This window comes from Astatotilapia calliptera, chromosome 13, assembly GCF_964374335.1.
Source record: "Astatotilapia calliptera chromosome 13, fAstCal68.1, whole genome shotgun sequence".
NCBI lineage: Eukaryota > Metazoa > Chordata > Actinopteri > Cichliformes > Cichlidae > Astatotilapia > Astatotilapia calliptera.
The window spans coordinates 14,229,381-14,249,593 of NC_137434.1; the positions used below are offsets into that span (position 1 = coordinate 14,229,381).

The window sequence follows — 20,213 nt, forward strand, 5'->3', positions numbered from 1 at the left end:
ACCAGTCAAACCTGAGTATGCTGTAAACATGCTAATTGCACCAAGCTGTGGTCTGATATTTCACTTCTTTCAGTGTGCTTAAGCTCTCTTTAAGAGCTCAACAGGATAGCAGATATATAACTTTACAGTGTGCTGTGTGACTAATGACACTCTTTTTGCAAGATGCTGAATGCTTATATTCCAGATGCATGATAGCTTTAAATGTACTCTCCATCACCCTCCTGTTGCAACCCCGTTGCAGTCTTGCTCTTGCACAAACGCTGTCTTAACAAACCCGTGTCTGTGTGGTGGTGAGTATAGATTTTGTCTTGCCTCAGTTAGTAAAATTTGAACAAATTTTGAGGCTGAAGCCAAAGCTAGTGAGATTAATTGTCATGCTTTCATTTCCTGCAGGATTTCAAACCCCTTGATAGGATTGGGACTGGAATGACTGGCCTGATTGATCAGAGAGGTTTGGTAAATCATCAAGGGCCCCTCCTAACCTCTAACCTCTCTGAACCCCAATTTCATCTGGGGTGTGATGAAGCTATTGAAGAAAATCGCATCTACACATCAACGCTGAATCACTTGCCAGTGTTGAATGATTCAAGCAAATGCATACAGAGTTCACATGTCTCCTCTGTGTCCCTGTCTGACATAGCAGCAGCTAGAGAAGGGTCCATGTGTGAAGATGTGATCATAAAGATAATAGAGGCCAGCCAGGTCAGTGATGAAGTGCAGATGTCCTACACAGGGGACACGATGACCCTGGAGAAGGCATTTCAGTGTGGTTTAATTCCTGCTTCTGTCTACGTAAACATCCTTCAGAGGAAAAAGTCTCACCAGGATATGATAAATCCTGGCACTGCAGAAAGTCTGTCTTTTTTAGAGCCTGAAGAGGAGGGTGAAGCTTGTGAGGCTAATAAACTGATATTCAAGGGCCTGAGCAGAGAGAGCTCAGAGACATCAGAGGGGAATATTAACAGTGTGACTTCGGGTGGTTTTAGTAATCAGGAGATTATGGTGAGGTTGTTAGGTGCTCAGGGGGATCTAGAAGGTCAGAATGAAACTGAGGTGTCAAATGGTAACTTCCAGAATGCTGGAGGTGGGCTGAAGGTGGATGCGGCCATTCAGTGTGACTTGATGAGCTCCAGCAGCACACTCATCGTCCTGGGAAATCAGCAACAGTTCATGGGACTTGCGTTGCCTCACTCTGGGGAAATCCAAACGGTGTCTGCCTCGCATGAATCTGATTGTCAAAGCACCTCCAGTGAGTTTACCTGCAGACTTTTTACTAATCGAGGGAAAATAGCAGCATTTTACATTCCAGAAAATTCAGAGGTGATAGATATCACTACCGCTATTCAAAATGGTTGGATCGACAGTCACACAGCAGAGGTTCTGAAATCCATAGAGATCCCAGATGTGCTGCCAGATGTTGATCACCTTAGTGAAAAGTTTTCATCTTGGCTCACTTATAAAAAGCTGGCAGTTGATGGGTGGCCTCATGATGGTTCAGAAGTTAATCTCCCCTCTCCCACGGAAGCAAAACAGTTATTCATCTCATACTTAATAATGAACAGTTACATTGATCCAAAGTCAGAACAGAGGGTTTTGATACTTGATGATCAGTTAAACAAAATGGCTCATGCTTTTCTTGAAGACACGCTATTTTATCCGAACGATGATGAAGGTTTGACTGATTTGACTTTGTTTGATGCCAAAAATCCTTTTGAAGACGCAGATTCTGAGATGTCGCTACACATAAATGATGAATCAGAGGAGTTAATAAAAAACACAGAGGACGTGTTTGATCGTTATGACTTTGTTTCCCAGACCGGCGGGAGAATCACCTTTGATGAAAACACACAACACACATTTGAGCCTCATAATTTCGTTTCCTCTGGCAATGGAAGAATAACCTTTGATGAAAAATCGAATAAAAATGACAAAGCTTCAAAACACGATCATGCCAAGGACCTTTTAGTGAGTAGTGACATTGATTTTAACACCAGAGGTGTAGAGGTGGAAAACGCGTTTGAAAACGACACATGGTGGACAAAGTCAGATCAGTTTGAAGAAGGAATTTCTGGAAATACTTTGAAAAAGGAGGCCGGAGATTATGCCAGGGAAGGTCTTGATATTCCAGGTTCTCTAAATGTGTCAGTCCCTCACACATTTTGCTCTGGGGAAAGCAGAAATATTAGCTCACCTTCAGTGATGATTGGCTCTGAGTCCTCATTTAAATCTTGCCATCAGGTGCCACCACACTATAAGGCTAAGTGCTTTGATACAACAAGTGTTCATATTGAACAACCTCAGTTTTTAAGCTCTGAGGACTCAGTGGAGGGTGGAAATGAGTGGAAGAGTGCTATTGCGCTTCTGAAAACCCAAATGGAGGAAGAGGGCATTTTGGACGTCACCTCTGGGAATTGTTATAACCTGCAGGAAGCTCTTAATAAAGGATTAGTGGATGATAAGATGGTACTAGAGCTGCATGACTCACAGTCAGATGAAAAAAATCCCATCCTGATGGTTGAGACAGACAGATTTTCTGGATTAAAACAGGCATTGTCAAGCAGATGTCACACAGAGCAGAGCTTTTTGAGGTCTCATTGCAGCAGGAGCATTGGTGAGGCACTCCCGCTTGAATTAGTCAGGGATTCAGATTCGCAAGACAACTTTTACCCAGAGGAAAACCGTGTTTACTCTCTTTCTGAAGATCAAGATCTGGGTTTAATTCACGCAGCTGAAAACACACAGCAGGTGATTTCAAGAAATGCTGCTGTCACAGTGCTTGATTTAGCCAAAGAAGAGGCTAATAACAAAGAAGGAGAGAGTGAAAATAGAAATCGAGAGTTGGCGTGTAAGGCAGTGGGGAGTGTAGAAACAATGACTAATAAAGTACATCTTTCCCTTCCATCAGAAAGTGGTAACATGCCTCAGATGATCTCACCCTCTTATTGGAATCAGGTTACAGCAGAGCGTATCAATCATATAGGAAAATTGCCTTTAGGGGCTGAGGACAGTGAGTCACACACCTTAATGGATAGCGAGCTGACAGGAAGAATCTCTGGCATCAATACTGATTCCAAAAGCCAGACTCAGTCTGCCACTTTTGCTTATCACTCCGGTAAATCTGACAGCATACCCAGTGATGATGATGTTTTCGGTGATGGATATGATACCAGTGTAAGAAAACAGACATTCATTCAGAGTGAAACCGGCACGTCAGTTTCATTTTCCAGTGCTTTGTCTTTGGAAGCTAGAGTGGAAGATGAAAGTGGGGTTCGGTCAACTTTGGGCAGTGAGCCAGCTCCGAGTGTGGATTACACATCGCTTGGGGATTTGGTTGAGGGTGCAGTCATCTCGGTTTCCAGGGGTAATTGTAACTCTGTGAAAAACAGGGCAGAAGATGTCAGAATTGCATTACGTCAGCAAGCAGAAAGTGATTATAATGATGAATCTGAGCCCAGCAGCTGTCAGAGAGATCAGAGCCTGATTGCAGCTGTTTGTGAAAGACCTCCAGAACAGCAGAGCTCCTCTTCTGAAATACCTGCTGTTTACAGCAGCATAACAGCAACAAATACCATCAATCACAGCAACTATGATACTGAAGATACAGTCCTGACTCCTAAAGATTTCTTAGGGTTTACAGATGGTGGAGCAGGTGATTCTGAGAGGCCTTCCCTAGAGAAGCAAAATGATGACATTCTCACTATTGATGGTGAACAGATCTCCACAGCTCTCTGTCAGCGAGATCAGAGCCTGATTGCAGCTGCTTGTGAAAGACCTCCACAACAGCAGAGCTCCTCGTCTGAGTTACCTGCTATTTACAGCAGCATAACAGCAACAAATACCATCTTGCGCAGCAACAATGATATTGAAGATTCAGCCCTGACTCCTAAAGATTCGTTAGGGTCGGCCCATGGTGGTGCAAGTGATGCTGAGAGACTTTTCCAAGAGAGGGAAAACAATGACCTTCCCTCTATTGATGCTGTATCTGTCTGTCAGGGAGATCAGAGCCTGAGCTCACCTGTTTGTGAAGGACCACAACAGCAGAGCTCCTATTCTGAGATATCTTCTGTTAATAGAGACATAACAACAAGTACTATCAACCAAACCTACTATGATATTGAAGATTCAGCCCTGACTCCTAAAGATTTGTTAGGGTTTACTTGTGGCCTTACAAGTGATGCTGAGAGGCTTTCCCAAAACAGGCAAAACAATGACATTCCCACTGTTAATGCTGAACAGATCCCTGTATCTCTCTGTCAGAGAGATCGGAGCCTGAGTGCAGGTGTTTGTGAAGGGCCCCGGCAGCAGAGTTCCTCTTCTGAGTTATGTGCTGTTTACAGCAGCATAACAGCAACAAATACCATCAATCACAGCAACAATGACATTGAAGATTCAGCCCTGACTCCTAAAGATTTGTTAGGGGCGGCCCATGAAGGTGCCGGTGATCCTGAGGGGCTTCCCCAAGAGAGGGAAAACAATGATATTCTCACTGTTGATGCTGAGCAAATCCCTGTATCTCTCTGTCAGAGAGAACGGAGCCTGAGTGCAGCTGTTTGTGAAAAACCTCCACAACATCAGAGCTCCTATTCTGAGATATCTTCTGTTAATAGAGACATAACAACAAGTACTATCAACCAAACCTACTATGATATTGAAGATTCAGCCCTGACTCCTAAAGATTTGTTTGGGTCAGCCCATGGAGGGGGAGGTGATGCTGAGAGGCTTTCCCCAGAGAAGCAAAATGATGACATTTTTAATATTGATGCTGAACAGATTTCTGTACCTCTCTGCCAAAGGGGTGCACCTGTTTGTGAAAGACCTCCACAAGAGCAGAGCTCCTCTTCTGAGATACCTGCTGTTACAAATACTGTTTATCACAGCAGCAATGATGTTGAAGATTTAGCGGTGACTCCTAAAGACTTGTTAGAGCCAGTGCTTGGTGTTACAGGTGATGCTGAGAGGCTTTTCCCAGAGAGGCAAAACAACAGCATTTTCGCTATTGATACTGAACAGATCTCTGCATCAAGAACGGACACAGACGATCCTGATAGTGATAGAAATGTGTCCTGTTTAAATCCATCGTTTCCCTTATCAGACAACTTTGGACAGCCTGGAAGTAGAATAGGAGAAGAGATGAGATCTGATCCTATAGAAGAGGATCAACGTTTAGAAGTGTGTGTTTCTGTGGATACTCACACAGTTACGGATTTCCTGTCTGAGAGCAGTATAATACCTGTTGTTTCCTCTTCAGGCCCATTAGTGTTTTCTAATCCTGGAAAGACATATGCAGATGACCAGGGGGAAGATATTACACACAGTGATAAGAGCAGTGGTTTGGAAAGGGCACAAGCTCAAGATTCTCAAGATGCCCTTTCTATAGATAAGAATAATGCACAATCTTTACATAAAAACAGTTTCCACGAGAGTAGCACATCTCAAGGATTCACAGACAGCAGTCACCCAGATCACCTCATGAATTTACTGAAGCAAAATTCTCTCAGTTTAGACAGCGAGGACATGAGGAAAGCAAAACTGATAAGCCAGGATGAAAGAGGAAGTCAAGAGACAGAGCAGTCTGATGCCCCAAATATCCAGCTGCAGCTGCTGCAGGTTTTTAAGACTGTTTCCACAAGCCAAGACCTTTCAGTGCTTAAGGAAGTGATGGATACCCTCAGCAGCGCTCTGGGGTGTGAATCACAGCAGGAACAGTGGCACACACTGGAGAGCATCAAAGAGGAAAGTTCAGAGGGAGAGGATGAGGAGTCGGGAGAGGATGACGGTGCTCCAGAGACTCACCAACCATCTGTTGAGGCCTCTGCCAGCTCATATGGCTGCAAAGTTGAGGAGGTCAAATATAAGGTGCGGTTTATTTTGGCTGAATGCTAAGCTCATCATTTCTTAGTTTTGGACATTAGTAACATCTGTTCCTTTTGTGAATTCATTTTTTTTTCTTTACCCACAGCTGTTCTCCATCCACGATTATTTGGAGTGTGTTGGGAGACTGCAGGATCACTCTGATGTTTTAGAAGATGCCAGAAAAGACCTCTCAACCCCAATACCCACAGACAACAACATGGAAGAACTGCAGAACCAAATAGACGAATGTCAGGTTAGAAATGACCAGCTGAAGCCCATTTGTTTTTGAATAAATGATCGATTTTTAACATATTTCAAATGTCAACATGTGTTTCAGTTCCTGATCAAATTCTTTTTTTTTCTATCTAGTCTCTGCAGTCTCAGCTTTCTAGTCTGGCTGATGTTCTGACAGTCGATATGGAGAAAGCCAAACAACTCATAAACTCTGCTGATGAAGACGTTCCCCAGCAGATCCACCACGACTTGGCCTCGATATATCTGGAGTTAGAGCCAGATTTTACTGCTGTGTCTCAGATGTGTGCAGAAAGAAGCAGCTCTCTGATTCAAGCGATGGAAACAGGGAAGGTCAGTCTTAACACAGTAATTAAAATACAATAATATAGCAGTAGCATCAGCCACTAACCCCTTTATATATGATTTTAGGTATACTTGGAATCAACATATCAGCAGCATCTCAGTGATCTCAATTCGCTGGCGGGGCTCATTCAAAATAACTCTGAGATGTTGGGTGTGGATTTGAACACATGTGATGTGGACACTCTGAAACATCTGAGCCAGCAGAATAAGGTACCTTAAATTGCAGTTTAAAGCATTGCACAGCTTGAGTAAACAAGAGGAGAAAAACCCTCAACATCCTTCCATGTTTTATTTTCCCAGGACATGGAGGACCATCTGCAAAAAGAAGCCAGGCTCAAGTTAGAGGATGTCACGTTTGATATCCAGTGCTTTATTTCAGAGCACACTCAGTTCCTGAGTCCAGCTAAGAGTAGCTACCTCCTCAAGTTCCTCAGCACCACTCAGCGAGCATTCAGAGACCAGATAGAAAGGCTTGTAACACAGAAGAGTGCCTTAGATGTCCTGCTTGATGCCAGAGAGAGAGAAAACCTGGCAGAGGTCTGCCTGTGTATATGTTATAAATATATCATTTCACTGAGATTTTTCCTGGAAAGAAAAAGTGTAGCTCTGTTTTTGTTGCAGTTTAGATTGACATTTTCAGTTGTTTTACTTGAATTTAAGCTGTAAATCTGAGTGGGTTTTTATTTTTATTTTAGACATTCTGCATGTTTCAGTGTATTCTGGTCTGAGTTTGTTGTTTCTTTTCCAGAGTTTGAGGTTGTAAGTGCTCAGAGAAATAACAGCATTGCATGCTTGAGTGCTCGATCCCTGCTGCAGACTAACTTCTGCGCTTGTTTTCATTCTACAGGCTTTGAGACTCCGGCGAACATTTAACTGGACAAAATGTGCTATCTCTGTTGGAAAATGTCCTGAAAAACAAACAGACTAACACACAATATGATGTCCTCCTGTGCTTTTTAGCACCATGGCAACAAATTGGCAAACAGCATGTTTACAGCAAACTCGATATTTACAGTGGTTTGATTTAGGAGAGTTTATTCTGAAGCAAACTTTGCACGTTACCTCTGTGTGCTCGAATTCTTGCTCCCTTCCTTTCCTTCCTTTCATTTTCATTATGTGAAAACTATTTTACACCTTTGATGTTTGTGTCTACATGAATGTTTTAGTGAGAATAGATTTGCACAACACGAAATTTAAAGATATAAAGTTTGACCTTTTTTTTTCTAATGTCAGTCTTTATTGGAGAAACAGAAGGAGTTTACAGACAAGTTGGCGGACGTGTGTGATAATCTCACGCTGACTGAGAACCGCCTGATTGGCCATAAGCAACAGGCTGAAAATGCTGAGAGCATTACAGACCTGCAGCAGTACCAGCAGGAGCATCAGGTTTGTCATAACTTCACTTGGTTTGCCCTACAAAAAAATATATTATGCTTCATTCATCAGTTAAAAAAACGTTCTGTTTCTTCACAAGGCTCTCCAAAAAGACGTGTTGACAAACGCCAGTGCCTTAAATGATGTGATCAGCAGTACTAATACATTTCTCGTGGAAAACCGAAGCAAGATGACACCAGATCAAATCACCGCTATTGAAAGCAAGCTGGAAGAGGCTAAAAGCAAAGCCAAGGTCATCAACCAGCGAGCCGAGGACTCCAGAAAAGATTTGGAGAAAGCTGTCACGACAGCCATACAGCAGGAGAGCGAAAAGGTTTGGCTTCCTTCCATGTGTGCTTTCTGTAAAAACTCTCTGTTTCCTGAGAATTTGAATTGTATGTTAGAGTGAAATCAGCATTGTTAATGTGTGGTCTGTCGGCACAGGCAGCAGCTGTCGAACAGCTTGAGGAGAGTAAGAGCAAAATTGAAGGTCTTCTGGACTGGATTTCCAATGTAGGAAATAAAAACAAGAGCAGCCTGGATCAAACAGACCATGTAAGTCAGGAAAATGGAAACCTGCCAGAGGAACCTTCAGCTAAGGGACTGATAACAGACGATGATAATGCCAACGGAAACGCTTTGCAGGCCACTGAAAAGGATTTTGGCAGAGAGACCAGTGGCGAGGACAATGAATCCCCGAATCTTGATAAGCAGTACCAAGGGCTCAAGGTATAGTTAGTTTGTTGGAGTTTATTTATTTATTTTCAATAGTTATTCATACCATTTTTCCTAACAGCTCACAATATTAAGATTACTAGACTGAAAACATGAAGCTGTCTTAATAACTGAAATATAACGTGTATTAAAGAGATGGTGGAGACAAGAAATGCCTCTGAGTGTTTTCAAAACATTAAAAAATAGATAAGACTACACTTAAGGTCTCAAAAATGTCTAAAATATCTTATGGCATACTAATAACATGTTTTGCTATAATTGTGACCATAGGCCCATCACCAGGAGATTCTGTCCCAGCAGCAGGATCTGATCATGGCCACCCAGTCAGCTCAGGCTATGCTTGACAAGCAAGCCAACGTGCTGTCTCCACAGGAGAAGGAGGCTTTGCAGAAGAACATCCAAGAGCTAAAGGAGCGCTATGAGACGTCCCTGACTCAGGCTGAGCAGCAGATGAAGCAGGTGCAGTGTGTCCAGGAGGAGCTGAAGAAGTTCCAGGACGACTGTGAGGAGTTTGAAAACTGGTTAAACCAGGCTGAAGAAGAGATTTTGGAACTGGGAGCACCTGCAAGCTCCCTTAATATCCTCAGTGATAACCTTCAGCGACAGAAAAGCTTCTCGGAGGATGTGATTTCCCACAAAGGGGACCTTCGCTTCATCACTATTTCGGGACAGAAAGTGCTGGACGTGGCTAAGGCATTTGGATCAGCTGACCCGGCAGCTACGAATCCGCTGCTGCATGTGGATACTTCAGGGACCTGTTCTGCTGTCAAGGATAAACTAGATTCAGCAGCCAGTCGATATAAAACACTACACTCACAGGTATTTAGTATGCAGCTGATCAGAATGGGCGTAATGGCTTATTTTTCCCACTGTGTGGCAGCATCTGTCCTAATAAAAAATAAACACCAAAAAAAGTTTTAAATGGCAAATTAATTTTTATTTAAATGTATATAAGGTTAAGGTTAAAGTTGATGTAGTTTAACATGAAGCTGATTTGCTGCACAGAAAGTTTAGAGCTGTCCTAGTTGGAATTACAGTGGAATAAATAACAGAAAACATTGATTGAAATTAGATTTGAAAATATTATTTTATAATATAAGTAAAACTGCAGCACCTCTTTTAGTTAACTTTACTGTGAAAATGGCTTTTTGAGATCGAGATCTTATGGTCAGTTATTTTTGCTATTATTCTTTTATTTAAACAACCAAAGTGAATCTATTTTTCTTTTGTCACAGTGCAATCTGCTTGGCAACAACCTCAAAGACGTGGTTGACAAGTACAAAAAGTATGACGACTCAAGCACCGGTCTTTTGAAGTGGCTCAACAGCTCAGAGGAGGAGGCGAGAAAGCAGCAATCAGAGGCCATAGCAGCTGACCCTCAAACGCTACAGAAACAGCTGGAGGACACCAAGGCAAGAACCGCAGCAAAAAGCTGAACTAATTAGGCCTAAGAGTTTACAGTCAAGTCAAGAATGTTGTGTTGAAAAGCCGAGATTTGTTTCAACCCTGTGGTATTTTTTTCTTTAATCTCATTGTTATCCCTTGTTATCGAGGCCAAAGAGAATTCATGTGAAAAGATACTTTTAGACATTTTTTTATGTTATTTTTTGTGTTATTTATCCTCATTATAGCTTTCATCAACTCGGCGTCAACTCTAAAGGTTAGGCGCAATCCAAGCACAGACAGAAGGAACAGCCTTGTTTAGACGTGACAGTTATAGGGGTTATAAGGGCAATAGACCTTGCCTCGCCATATACAGTGTTTCCACTGACTTAAGTGCAACAAAGTTATTTTTAGCTTTGCGTTTAAACTCAAACCCACATGTGAATAGTTTAACTTTGGTCATTTGTAGTGCGCATACTCCTACGAGAAGATAACGAACTGGGCTGACAGAGCTGTCTCTGTCAAGGCTTTGGCTGCAGCTAGTTTCAACATTTCTCTGTAGCGAGGTAGTGACTTACAGGATAAATATGCACAGATAAGAGCTGCCTGTGAGCCAACCAAGAAACACAGTACTTTGGGCTTGGACTTGAAATCACTGCAGAAATTCTAAGCACTTCTCTAAGAGTAATTGTGAAGTCACATAGGTGGATTCAACTAACCAATATTAAACCCAGGCACGATCGCTCTGAGGTTATTATCATCAAGTACGCTATATAAAAAGAGTAGATTTTGTAGAAACAGAGCATGTATTTATGAGGATTGTTTTTTGTTTTTTTTACCTTTCTTGTCACTATTTATTAATCTCCAGGTTTTACAAGGTCAGATGATGGGGCACCAGACTGCTATTGATTCTTTACGTAAAACAGCTGAGTCTTTAATAACATCTGAAGGTGACCTGCTGAGCAATCCAGATGAGATCCAGGAGACAGTAGGTGAGAAAAATAAAAGTCAGCTGCACCTAGTGTCCTAGACTATAAACTTTTTTAATGAAAGTCTGCACTACTTGTTCTTTTAGTCTGGGCCTAATCCATGGTCTGGAAAAGCTACTCAGGGCTGAAGGGACACCCAAATTCCTGCTGTTCAGATTTAGACCTTTTAAATAAGTAACTTGAAAGGCAGCAGACAGTTAAATAATTTGGAAGTAGTTTTGGAAAATTTTACATATTTTAAACTGCCCTGTGAAATACTAATCGAGCACTGTGTTAATGTAAAAAAGAAAGCCATGATTTATCAAGCTAGGTTGGTGTCAACATACCACAAAGAGTTCACCATTACTTTACTACAACAGAAAAATGTTATCAGTGTGATTCATGGCTTTTGAATCATTTGTGTTCATTTTTCCCCAGTTATTGGTTTCTTGGCATGTACTTAAAATGCTGTTACCTCAACCAAAAAGCTAATGGATGTCCTTTGCCAACATTATAGCCTAAACAAACTCATAAAAGCCAAATATGTTTCTACCTTAGTTTGAAATGTTTACCTTATGGTGTGTTCCAGACAGCGAGACATGATCCTGTTTTAAGCAGAACCTGATTTGTTTTCGTGCGTTTTAGATGACATAGTGGAGCGTTACGACAACCTTTCCAAGTCTGTAAGCGATCGAAATGAGAAGCTGCAGATCACCCTGACTCGCTCTATGAGTGTTCAGGATGGCTTGGATGAGATGATGGGATGGATGGAGGGAGTTGAGGCCAGTGTGGAAGAAAAAGGGCAAATAACCTTGGACTCTGCATCTCTTGGAGGCATCCTGAGCAAAGAAGCAGTATGTGGTTTTTTTGGTCAACATTTCAGCGCTCTAATAATGCTAAAATTTCGTACCAGCTTCATATTTATTTTAATAATCTAATAAAACTTTACTGTTTTCAATCTTTTTTTTTTGTTTAAGGCTTTAGAGCAGGACATAGCAAGTCGCCAGAGCAGCATCTCAGCCATGAAAGCCAAGGTGAAGAAGTTTGTGGAGACGGCTGATCCCTCTGCTGCTGCGCTTCTGCAGTCTAAGATGGACTCTCTCTCCCAGCGCTTCTCTGATGCGTGTGATCAGCACAGGCAAAAAATTGCTACTCTGGAGAAGCTGAAAGAAAAGGTAGAGCAGTTTGAGAATGTAGCCGAAAAAGTCCAGCAGTTTGTTTTGAAGCGCTCACAGGACCTGCACGAAACAGACGGCCCAGGGAAAACTTTCAATGAACTGTCTCAGCTAATGCAGGTGCGTTTAAAAATTTTGACTATTTTCTCACTAATCTAATTTCATCATGCACAGATTAGCTGACAGATGATATTTTTCTGCAGAACACCAAAGCTGATATGGCTGAATATGCTGGTGATTTGGAGAAGCTGCAGACTTTGTCCAAGGAACTGTCTGAAATAAGCCCTGATGGAAACAAAGCCCAAATTCAGAGCAAGCTGGACAATCTCTCAAATGTTTTCAGCACCTTTAAAGACACCATCAAAGAAAAGTAAGTCTGGAAGAACAGGGTTTTGCTATTTTTAACTCTTAATTTTGAGTTCTTTTTATTAACTTTAACATTTGTGCATTGTTTGTAATATTCAAATGGATGCAAACTCTGACTGATTCCTCATGCCTACTTGCAGGGAAGAGGAACTGTCATCTTGTCAGGACCAGCTGGGAGAGTTCAGATCTGCAGCTAGCGCTCTCACTAAGTGGCTGGAGGAGGCTAATGACAAAGTACCTGCAGATCAGCCAAGCAGCAGTGAGAAAACTCTGGAGAGCGACCTGCAGATAGTCACCGTGAGTCATGAGATAAATACAAAGTATATTTTAGAGAGAGTGTTATTTTTATATGTGTTTTATCTTACTGCAGTTAAGGTGCTGGAACAGAAGTCACTGCTGTTTACACACTGACACAGCAGTTTGGAATTCATGGGTTTTGCAATAGGTAGTCACTACGTTTTAGTAGATTATAGTCCGAGTCTCCTTAAAGTCCAAACTACCCAAATGTGCTTACTCTGCCTGCTAATGACAGCTAAATAGTTGGTATCTATACAGGACATATCTAAGAGTGAAACAGTGCGCTGTCCAGCAGAGAGACTGTTTTCTTCACAGAAAAGATAAAAAGATCTGTCTGTCTGTCCATCTACCCATCTATCTATCTATCTTCTAAATGACATATAATGAATGTTTTATCAGGGATTACTAGATGAATGGACATCCAAAGGCCCCATTGTCCAAGACCTGAACACTAAAGGATCGACGCTGTGCAACTTGATTACTTTCCTCACATCACCTACCAAGACAAAGACTCCCAACAAGTCGGGTAAACATCAGCACACATAGACTCGTGTATATGAGTCATAAAACTGAATCAGATGGGTAGTGTTTGGGTTGTCTTCTGAGTGTTGTTTAATTACTAACTGTTAAAGATCATTGAAGGATCTGGTGCCATGAGTTCTGGTCCATCTGCTTGTTCCTAACATAAGCTTTGTTTCATGTCTTTGCATCAGCTCTTACTAATGGTGATGGTCCAGCAAGCCATACCTACCTAACCAACAAAGGTAATGAAGTGTGTATGTGGGTGCTGCTTTGTCATCAGAGTGTATGTGGTCCATGCTGCGTAAATAACCTCTAAGTATCTTCAGATTACAACTATTAGTTAAAGAAAAAAGACAATAAGAAATGTCCTCATATTCTGAATACACTGTCCTATACCATATAGCATGTTGCTAATGTATTACTATTATTAATATCTCATGCTGACTATAAATGTCTGGAAAAAATAAAATTATAACAGTGAGATTATTTTTCATATCCTCAGAGCTGATGGTTATTCAGCAGAACATGTCTTCCATCAATGTGGGGTACACGGACCTCGGAGAAACGCTGAAGAATCGCTCAGCACAGCTGAGTAGTTTGTTGCAGAAGGTGAAAGAGGCCCAGAAGGAGACAGATGACATGATGCTGTGGCTGAAGGACATGAAAAAGACCGCACAGTCCTGGAACAGTGCAGCCACAGAGAAAGACTCGGTGAAAACACAGCTTGAACAGCAGAAGGTACAAAAAGTGTTGCTGCTCTCCACGTGGAGTGTTACATTTAATTATATAACAAAACTGCATGTGGTTCTCACTGTGAATACGATAGCCATTGGACAATCTTAAAAGAAATCATTAGGTATTTATGATTTGTTTTGCTCTTTCAGGCATTTGAAGACAACATGAAGCAAAAACAAGAGGCGCTTCACAAGCTCAGAGAGAAGCTTCTCGACTTGATTAAGACTCATCCAAACTCACCCGAGGCAGCAAAATGGAAGCAGATGCTGGCAGAAATAGGTGTGGTCCGTGGTGTTGGCTTCAAATGGCCTCGTGTTGTTTATGTCTATGTGTCTATGTTGACTTCTAATGTTGCATTTAATAAATTCATTTATCAAAATGTGAGCCTACCTCAGTCCCTTCCCCCGGTACACTGGTTAAATTAACACATGTGTTGTGCCAGGTTGTGAATAGGTGGGAGGCTTGCTAGGAGAACAGTGGGACAGAGGACATAAAGGTGCTGTTGTGCTGACTAATGGACATTGGTGTGATTGTTCTGTCCTCCTGTTCAGATGCTGCCTGGGCAGACATCAGTGGCTCTGTTGAGGAGAGGAAGCAGCACCTGGAGCAGTCCAACAAGAATCTGGACATCTTCCAAACAACAGAGCAGCAGCTTGGTCAGTGGCTTTCAGAGAAGGAGCTGATGATGAGTGTCCTTGGACCCCTCTCCATAGACCCGAACATGCTTAAAATGCAGAAGCAACAAGTCCAGGTTAGAATGGCGCCTTTGACTCATTTTCACTGAGCATTTCCTGAGGATTTCTTAAGGTGTGCTCATCGTCATTTGATATTCTTTCTCTATCCCCCAGATCCTCCAGAATGAGTTTAAGAGCCGCAAACCTCAATATGAACAACTCGAGGAAGCTGCCTCCGCCATCCTAAGCTCATCAGGTGATCAGGACCCTTCGAGTGGGAAGCTGGTGAACGAGCAGCTTGCTGCAGTCACTCAGAAGTGGGCAGGCCTCACAGGACAGCTGGACCAGCGAGACAGCCTTATTGATCAGGCAGTGGTGAAAACCGGAAAGTTTCAGGAGTTACTGAGGAGCCTCAGTAACACTGCCACTCACCTGGAGAGTCAGCTCACAAACCATCAGGGCCTCAGCACGCAACCTGATGCTGTGAAGAAGCAGTTGGAGGATGCCCAGAACATCTCGGCTCAGCTGCGAGAGGAGAAGAAGAAGCTGAAGGAGGCTGAGGCCATCAATGAAGAGCTCACAGCGATGGTGACTGAGGACTACCTCAAAGCAGACCTCGCAAGGCAGCTGGAGAGTGTTTGCAAGCCTTTTAAGCAGTTGGAAGAGAAAGCAGGTTAGTGTCCTGAAAATTAAAATCTGTTTGGTTATATTGTATAAAACTCACTTTATCGCTGGTGTTGATCAACTTACTGAATATGTTTTCCATATTTCTCTGTTCCAGCAAAAAGAATTGAACAGTTAAACTCCACCTTTGCCAGTTCTCAGCAGTTTCATCAGACTTCCAGAGATTTACAGTCATGGCTGGGTGAGAAGCTCCAGGACCAATCGAAGCCCAAACCCATCTCTGCCAAAGTGGAGGTTCTGCAACAAACTGTGGAGGAGCACAGTAAACTCCAGAAGGCTCTCGGTGAACATGAGAAAGCTTTTAATACAATCATTGGAGAGGGAGAGATGCTTCTGCACAACATTGATGGTGCAGAGAAGTTAGCACTACAAGGTCAGCTTACTACCCTCTCATCCAACTGGGAAGAAGTGAAGAAGAGCTCCGCAGAGCAGGCTGACAAACTCCAAACTGCTCTGATGAGATCACTGAAGTATCAGGAGCATGCGGAGAAGCTTAACTCTTGGATTCAGGAGTGTGAGGCTAGCGAGGGCCGAGTCAAGCTCACCGTTGATCCTGCTGCTGTGGAGACTTCCATTTCTCAGTTGAAAGCTCTCCAGAAGGATGTTGATAAGCACAGAGGGTTGGTGGAGCAGCTCAACGCAGCTGCAGATAGCCTTCTTGAAGTGGCCAACACAGACACTGACGCTATAAAAGAAGAGAAGGCTAGCACTGGCAAAAGAGTAGACAATATAGTGGAAAGTCTGCAGAGCAAAAGGGAATCTTCAGAGAAGATCTCGCACACAGTAAAGGAATTTAATGATGCGTGCAAAGAGGCAAAGACTCAGCTTGAGGGAGCTAAGAAGCAAGTGGATGCCTATGAAACACAGGGAGTTCAGGCACACAGCAACAAGAGCCTAACCAACATGAAAGCCCAACACAAGAGTTTAGAGGCTGTGCAGAATCAAGTAGAGCACATGAAGGCCTTGGCCAAGGACCTTGTGGTGGATGTCCCAGATGCTGAAGGAGTGACAGACCTCTTACTACAGGCAGACAGCATAGAAAAGGACTACAGCAACCTTAATAAGAAACTGGAGGAGACATGTCAAGCATTGGAGGGTAAACTGCAGGGTATCGGACAGTTTCAAAACAACATCCGCGAGATGTTTGCACAGTTCACAGAGCTGGATGATGAGCTAGACAGCATGTCCCCAGTGGATCTCAATTTGGACACTCTTAAAGAACAGCAGGACAGCATTCAGAGTTTTGTGACTAAGCTGCGAGAGCTCATGGCTAACACAGCCAATGCTGGAGACAGCTGTAAGAAGATGTTAGAGTCTGAACCCTCACCTGACCTTCTGGGCCTGAAGAGAGATCTGCATGCTCTGAGTAAGCAGTGTGGCAAACTGTTAGACAGAGCCAAAGGAAGAGAGGTCCAGGTGCAGAGTACTCTTACAAAGCTAGAGGAGCTGTATGGTAAACTCAATCAAATGGAAGATAAACTCTGCAGAGCTGTGGACAAGGAGGCGTCCCAGGAGCCAGTCAGCATGGAGACAGAAGTGATCAACCAGCAGCTTGAGGCTTTTAAGGTATGTTTGTCCTGATCTGAGGCTTTATTTTCAGTTTTTTTGCCTGATAATATGGCATTTTTAACACATTAAACCACAGTATATCTGCACCTTTTTGGTTTGTGATTTCCGGGAATCAGTGTTGCTACAGTAGTAAAGCTGATGATCATTGTTGTAAGGAACTTTATACCTCCTCATACATCTAGCTTATTTCAAAAGTCAGTAATTTCCTATGATCATAAAAAAATCTCAATTTTTGTGCCTTGCATTCACTTTTTACTTTTGGAAAAGCAGTAGACATTTGATATCTTATCATGTGTGCTGTGTTTTTGTCAGTTTCTACTCTAACGATTTTGTTTCGGATGTAAGCCCTCCAAAATAAAGTTAAAGCTTAATATTTTCAAACTAATTTCTAGCAACACTGAATATAATATAATAAATTCAACAATATCTATAACAATATATATAATATATCTGATATTCCTGCTAAAATTACATTTTAAGCATTAAAGTAAAAATTTTCATTTTACAATAGTGGATTAAGTGCTTTACAAAAAAATGAGTTAAGAATGATCTATTTTTTTGCTGGAGGGTTTTTCCTGTAAAGGGGAGTTTTTTGTTTCCACTGTGCTTGCTCACAGAGGATTGTCTCATTGTGGTTTTCTTAGTTATTCTTAGGTCTTTACCTTACAGTATAGAGCACTTTGAGGGAACTGTAGTTGTGATCTACATAGATTTAATTGGAATCCTGCTTTAATTTTAAGCCTAAATCTGGATTCCGTTAGTTTAAAGAAAAAAAAGAACAACTTTTAAAACCTACATATACATGCTGTCTACCCACAGAACCTCGCACAGGAGAAATTATACCAGCACACTGAGCACACAATCCTCTGGGGACTCCTGGTTCATTTAGGGCATCTGGTGTCAACAAAAGAGCTAGGGCTCCATATGCAGTGATGGGGCAAAAGGGAAGGGCCGTCATAGCCAGGTGGCTGCCAGCAGGGTGTTGCTTGATTTTATGATGACGCTGAGCCTGCATCTTCCTCTCTTAACACAGATATGGTTGATCCAAACCATTGCAACCTGATCATCTGCAGCTCTGAGCTCAAAGTCGATGTCTGTTATTTTGACCCCTGTTGGTAAAGACATTGCTGTCATTTTTTAAATCCCCTGAATAATATAGTATTTGTGCTCAGTTAAGTGTCCATTACAATTGGTGAAGCATTTTTAAATCAATCAATAGGTTGATTATTTTAACTATCTGCTATGTAATTACAGCCTATGCCAATGAACACTTTAATCCCAAAGTCTATAAATTCTTGATTTCAACTTTTGCCTGTAATTTTTGGATTCAGTGTGTAAAATTGATAGACTTAAGCGTATTGGAGCGTTATTGTAGGGCCTTTAAGCATATTGGAAAGTTTTACAGACATAATGGTTTGTTTTCAAGTTAATCGAACTCTCACACATTGTTAACAAAATTATGGGTGCCTTTGCTGATATCACTTAGGGATCAAACATGGGTTAGCCAGTACTAAGGTTCACAGACGGATGCAAAATATTCTAAAAGCTCCTAAATTCCTGTGGATTCAAAAGCAGATTAACCTATATTTGCTGTAGAGGTGCAATGATGAAGGCCTTCTTTATTTATAGTATTAGTATTTACCAAAATCCCCCAAACAATGTAAACAGCTGTGTATAGGCAAACCACACAGATCTGTCCTGTATGTAGGTCAAGGGATTGTTTTTTCTCAATTAATGGGGAGCTGCACTCGAACAGGGGAGCATCCAACCCCCACAAGGGATGCTTGTATTAAAATATCATTGGGGTAGCAAGGTCGGAGGTGCCTGCTTCTAGTGTGGAGTTTAGTTTAAAGAGCTTGCAGGGTAGCTATTAACAAAGTGATTGATTCAAGTTGTTGCTAAGCAGCATTGTCACGGTGATTCACCCCCCAAGTCTTTGTCTTATTGCCACTCTGCGTTTAGAGGGCATACACGGCCTCAGCTGTCAGCGGAAAATCCTCTTTACACTCATTTGTAACAATATCAGGGGGGGAACGGTCCAGGACAGCAAATCAGTGTTGGACCTGAAGTTGTTTCTTTATTTAGCAGCAGTCTGGATAATTGTGTCATCTTCTTTTTATATCCAGTGAATCAGGCTATTTTTTGCTGTTGGTTAAGTGGACTTTATTGGCAGCTAGTGAGCAAGAAATAAACAGAGAAAGACAGCGCTTGGATTCCTTTCTTTCATGTGCTGTTACCATTTTAGGTCAAGTTTCGAATGAGACGTCTTCGACTTCATGTGTTTGCTGTTGTTTTCCCGTGAGTTGTGTAGGAGCTTGGAAGCCCTGTGTGTCTTTATGTGCACCCAAGGTCATGTTTTAGTGACTCAACTGTACGGGTGGGGGGCTGGTGTGGCAACTTTTTCTCACTGTTGAGACATTACATCAGTGTCTCTTGCAAGTCAAGACAAATGTCTACCTTCTGAATCACACTGTAGCTACTCCAGCTCATTGAAGGTGATGATAGTTGTAAAAAGTGTCACTGGAGCCACATTATTCATTATTCACAAAGTCATGAGAAATTATTATTAATGTGAAACATGAAACCCCTGTGGGCCAGCCGAGCGGTGTAATGGAGTTGTTATGTTGAGTTTTTACTCATTAAAGGTTTCTAGTGTTGGAGAGAGCAGACATAAAGTTTAGATGCAATAGGATTTAAAAAAAAAAAAAGACCCATCTAGTGTGAAAGCAGTGAGTTTGAGTGAAATGTTGTTTCAGGCCATCTCAACCAAGAGTTGGGAGTTCGCCTTGTAATCGGAAGGTTGCCGGTTCGAGCCCCGGCTTTGACAGTCTCGGTCGTTGTGTCCTTGGGCGAGACACTTCACCCGTTGCCTACTGGTGGTGGTCAGAAGGCCCGGTGACGCCAGTGCCCGGCAGCCTCGCCTCTGTCAGTGCACCCCAGGGTGGCTGTGGCTACAATGTAGCTTGCCATCACCAGTGTGTGAATGTGTGTGTGAATGGGTGGATGACTGGTTGTGTAAAGCGCTTTGGGGTCCTTGGGGACTAGAAAAAGCGCTATACAAATACAGGCCATTTACCATTTACAGGCCAAAAGTAATAACTCGATAGAGACGAAAGCAAAGCAAAGCATCACTGAGATTTGGTAATCCTTGTAAGAAGTGCACACACGCCCTCGAACACACACTACATGCACTCTAAATAATGTTTGCTCATCTTTGGTGATAATAAAAGAGCTTTACTCAATTTAAAAAACAAACAAACCACCTCTTCAACCTTTAGTGC

General features: G+C 42.2%; 1 protein-coding gene across 1 annotated transcript in view; it reads left to right on the top strand.

The window, feature by feature from the left end:
• Window positions 1-20,213, top strand: part of dst (dystonin) — a 103,868-nt gene that overhangs the window by 56,540 nt on the left and 27,115 nt on the right. Inside the window, exons 39-60 of the mRNA XM_026189081.2 lie at window positions 394-5,856; window positions 5,960-6,106; window positions 6,223-6,438; window positions 6,517-6,660; window positions 6,751-6,987; window positions 7,684-7,836; window positions 7,925-8,158; window positions 8,269-8,553; window positions 8,830-9,378; window positions 9,795-9,971; window positions 10,811-10,934; window positions 11,556-11,764; window positions 11,888-12,205; window positions 12,289-12,455; window positions 12,592-12,748; window positions 13,148-13,274; window positions 13,462-13,512; window positions 13,773-14,008; window positions 14,155-14,284; window positions 14,557-14,756; window positions 14,854-15,352; window positions 15,461-16,929. Of these exons, the coding sequence (XP_026044866.1) occupies window positions 394-5,856; window positions 5,960-6,106; window positions 6,223-6,438; window positions 6,517-6,660; window positions 6,751-6,987; window positions 7,684-7,836; window positions 7,925-8,158; window positions 8,269-8,553; window positions 8,830-9,378; window positions 9,795-9,971; window positions 10,811-10,934; window positions 11,556-11,764; window positions 11,888-12,205; window positions 12,289-12,455; window positions 12,592-12,748; window positions 13,148-13,274; window positions 13,462-13,512; window positions 13,773-14,008; window positions 14,155-14,284; window positions 14,557-14,756; window positions 14,854-15,352; window positions 15,461-16,929 (11,292 nt within the window). The remainder of the gene's footprint in view (window positions 1-393; window positions 5,857-5,959; window positions 6,107-6,222; window positions 6,439-6,516; window positions 6,661-6,750; window positions 6,988-7,683; window positions 7,837-7,924; window positions 8,159-8,268; window positions 8,554-8,829; window positions 9,379-9,794; window positions 9,972-10,810; window positions 10,935-11,555; window positions 11,765-11,887; window positions 12,206-12,288; window positions 12,456-12,591; window positions 12,749-13,147; window positions 13,275-13,461; window positions 13,513-13,772; window positions 14,009-14,154; window positions 14,285-14,556; window positions 14,757-14,853; window positions 15,353-15,460; window positions 16,930-20,213) is intronic.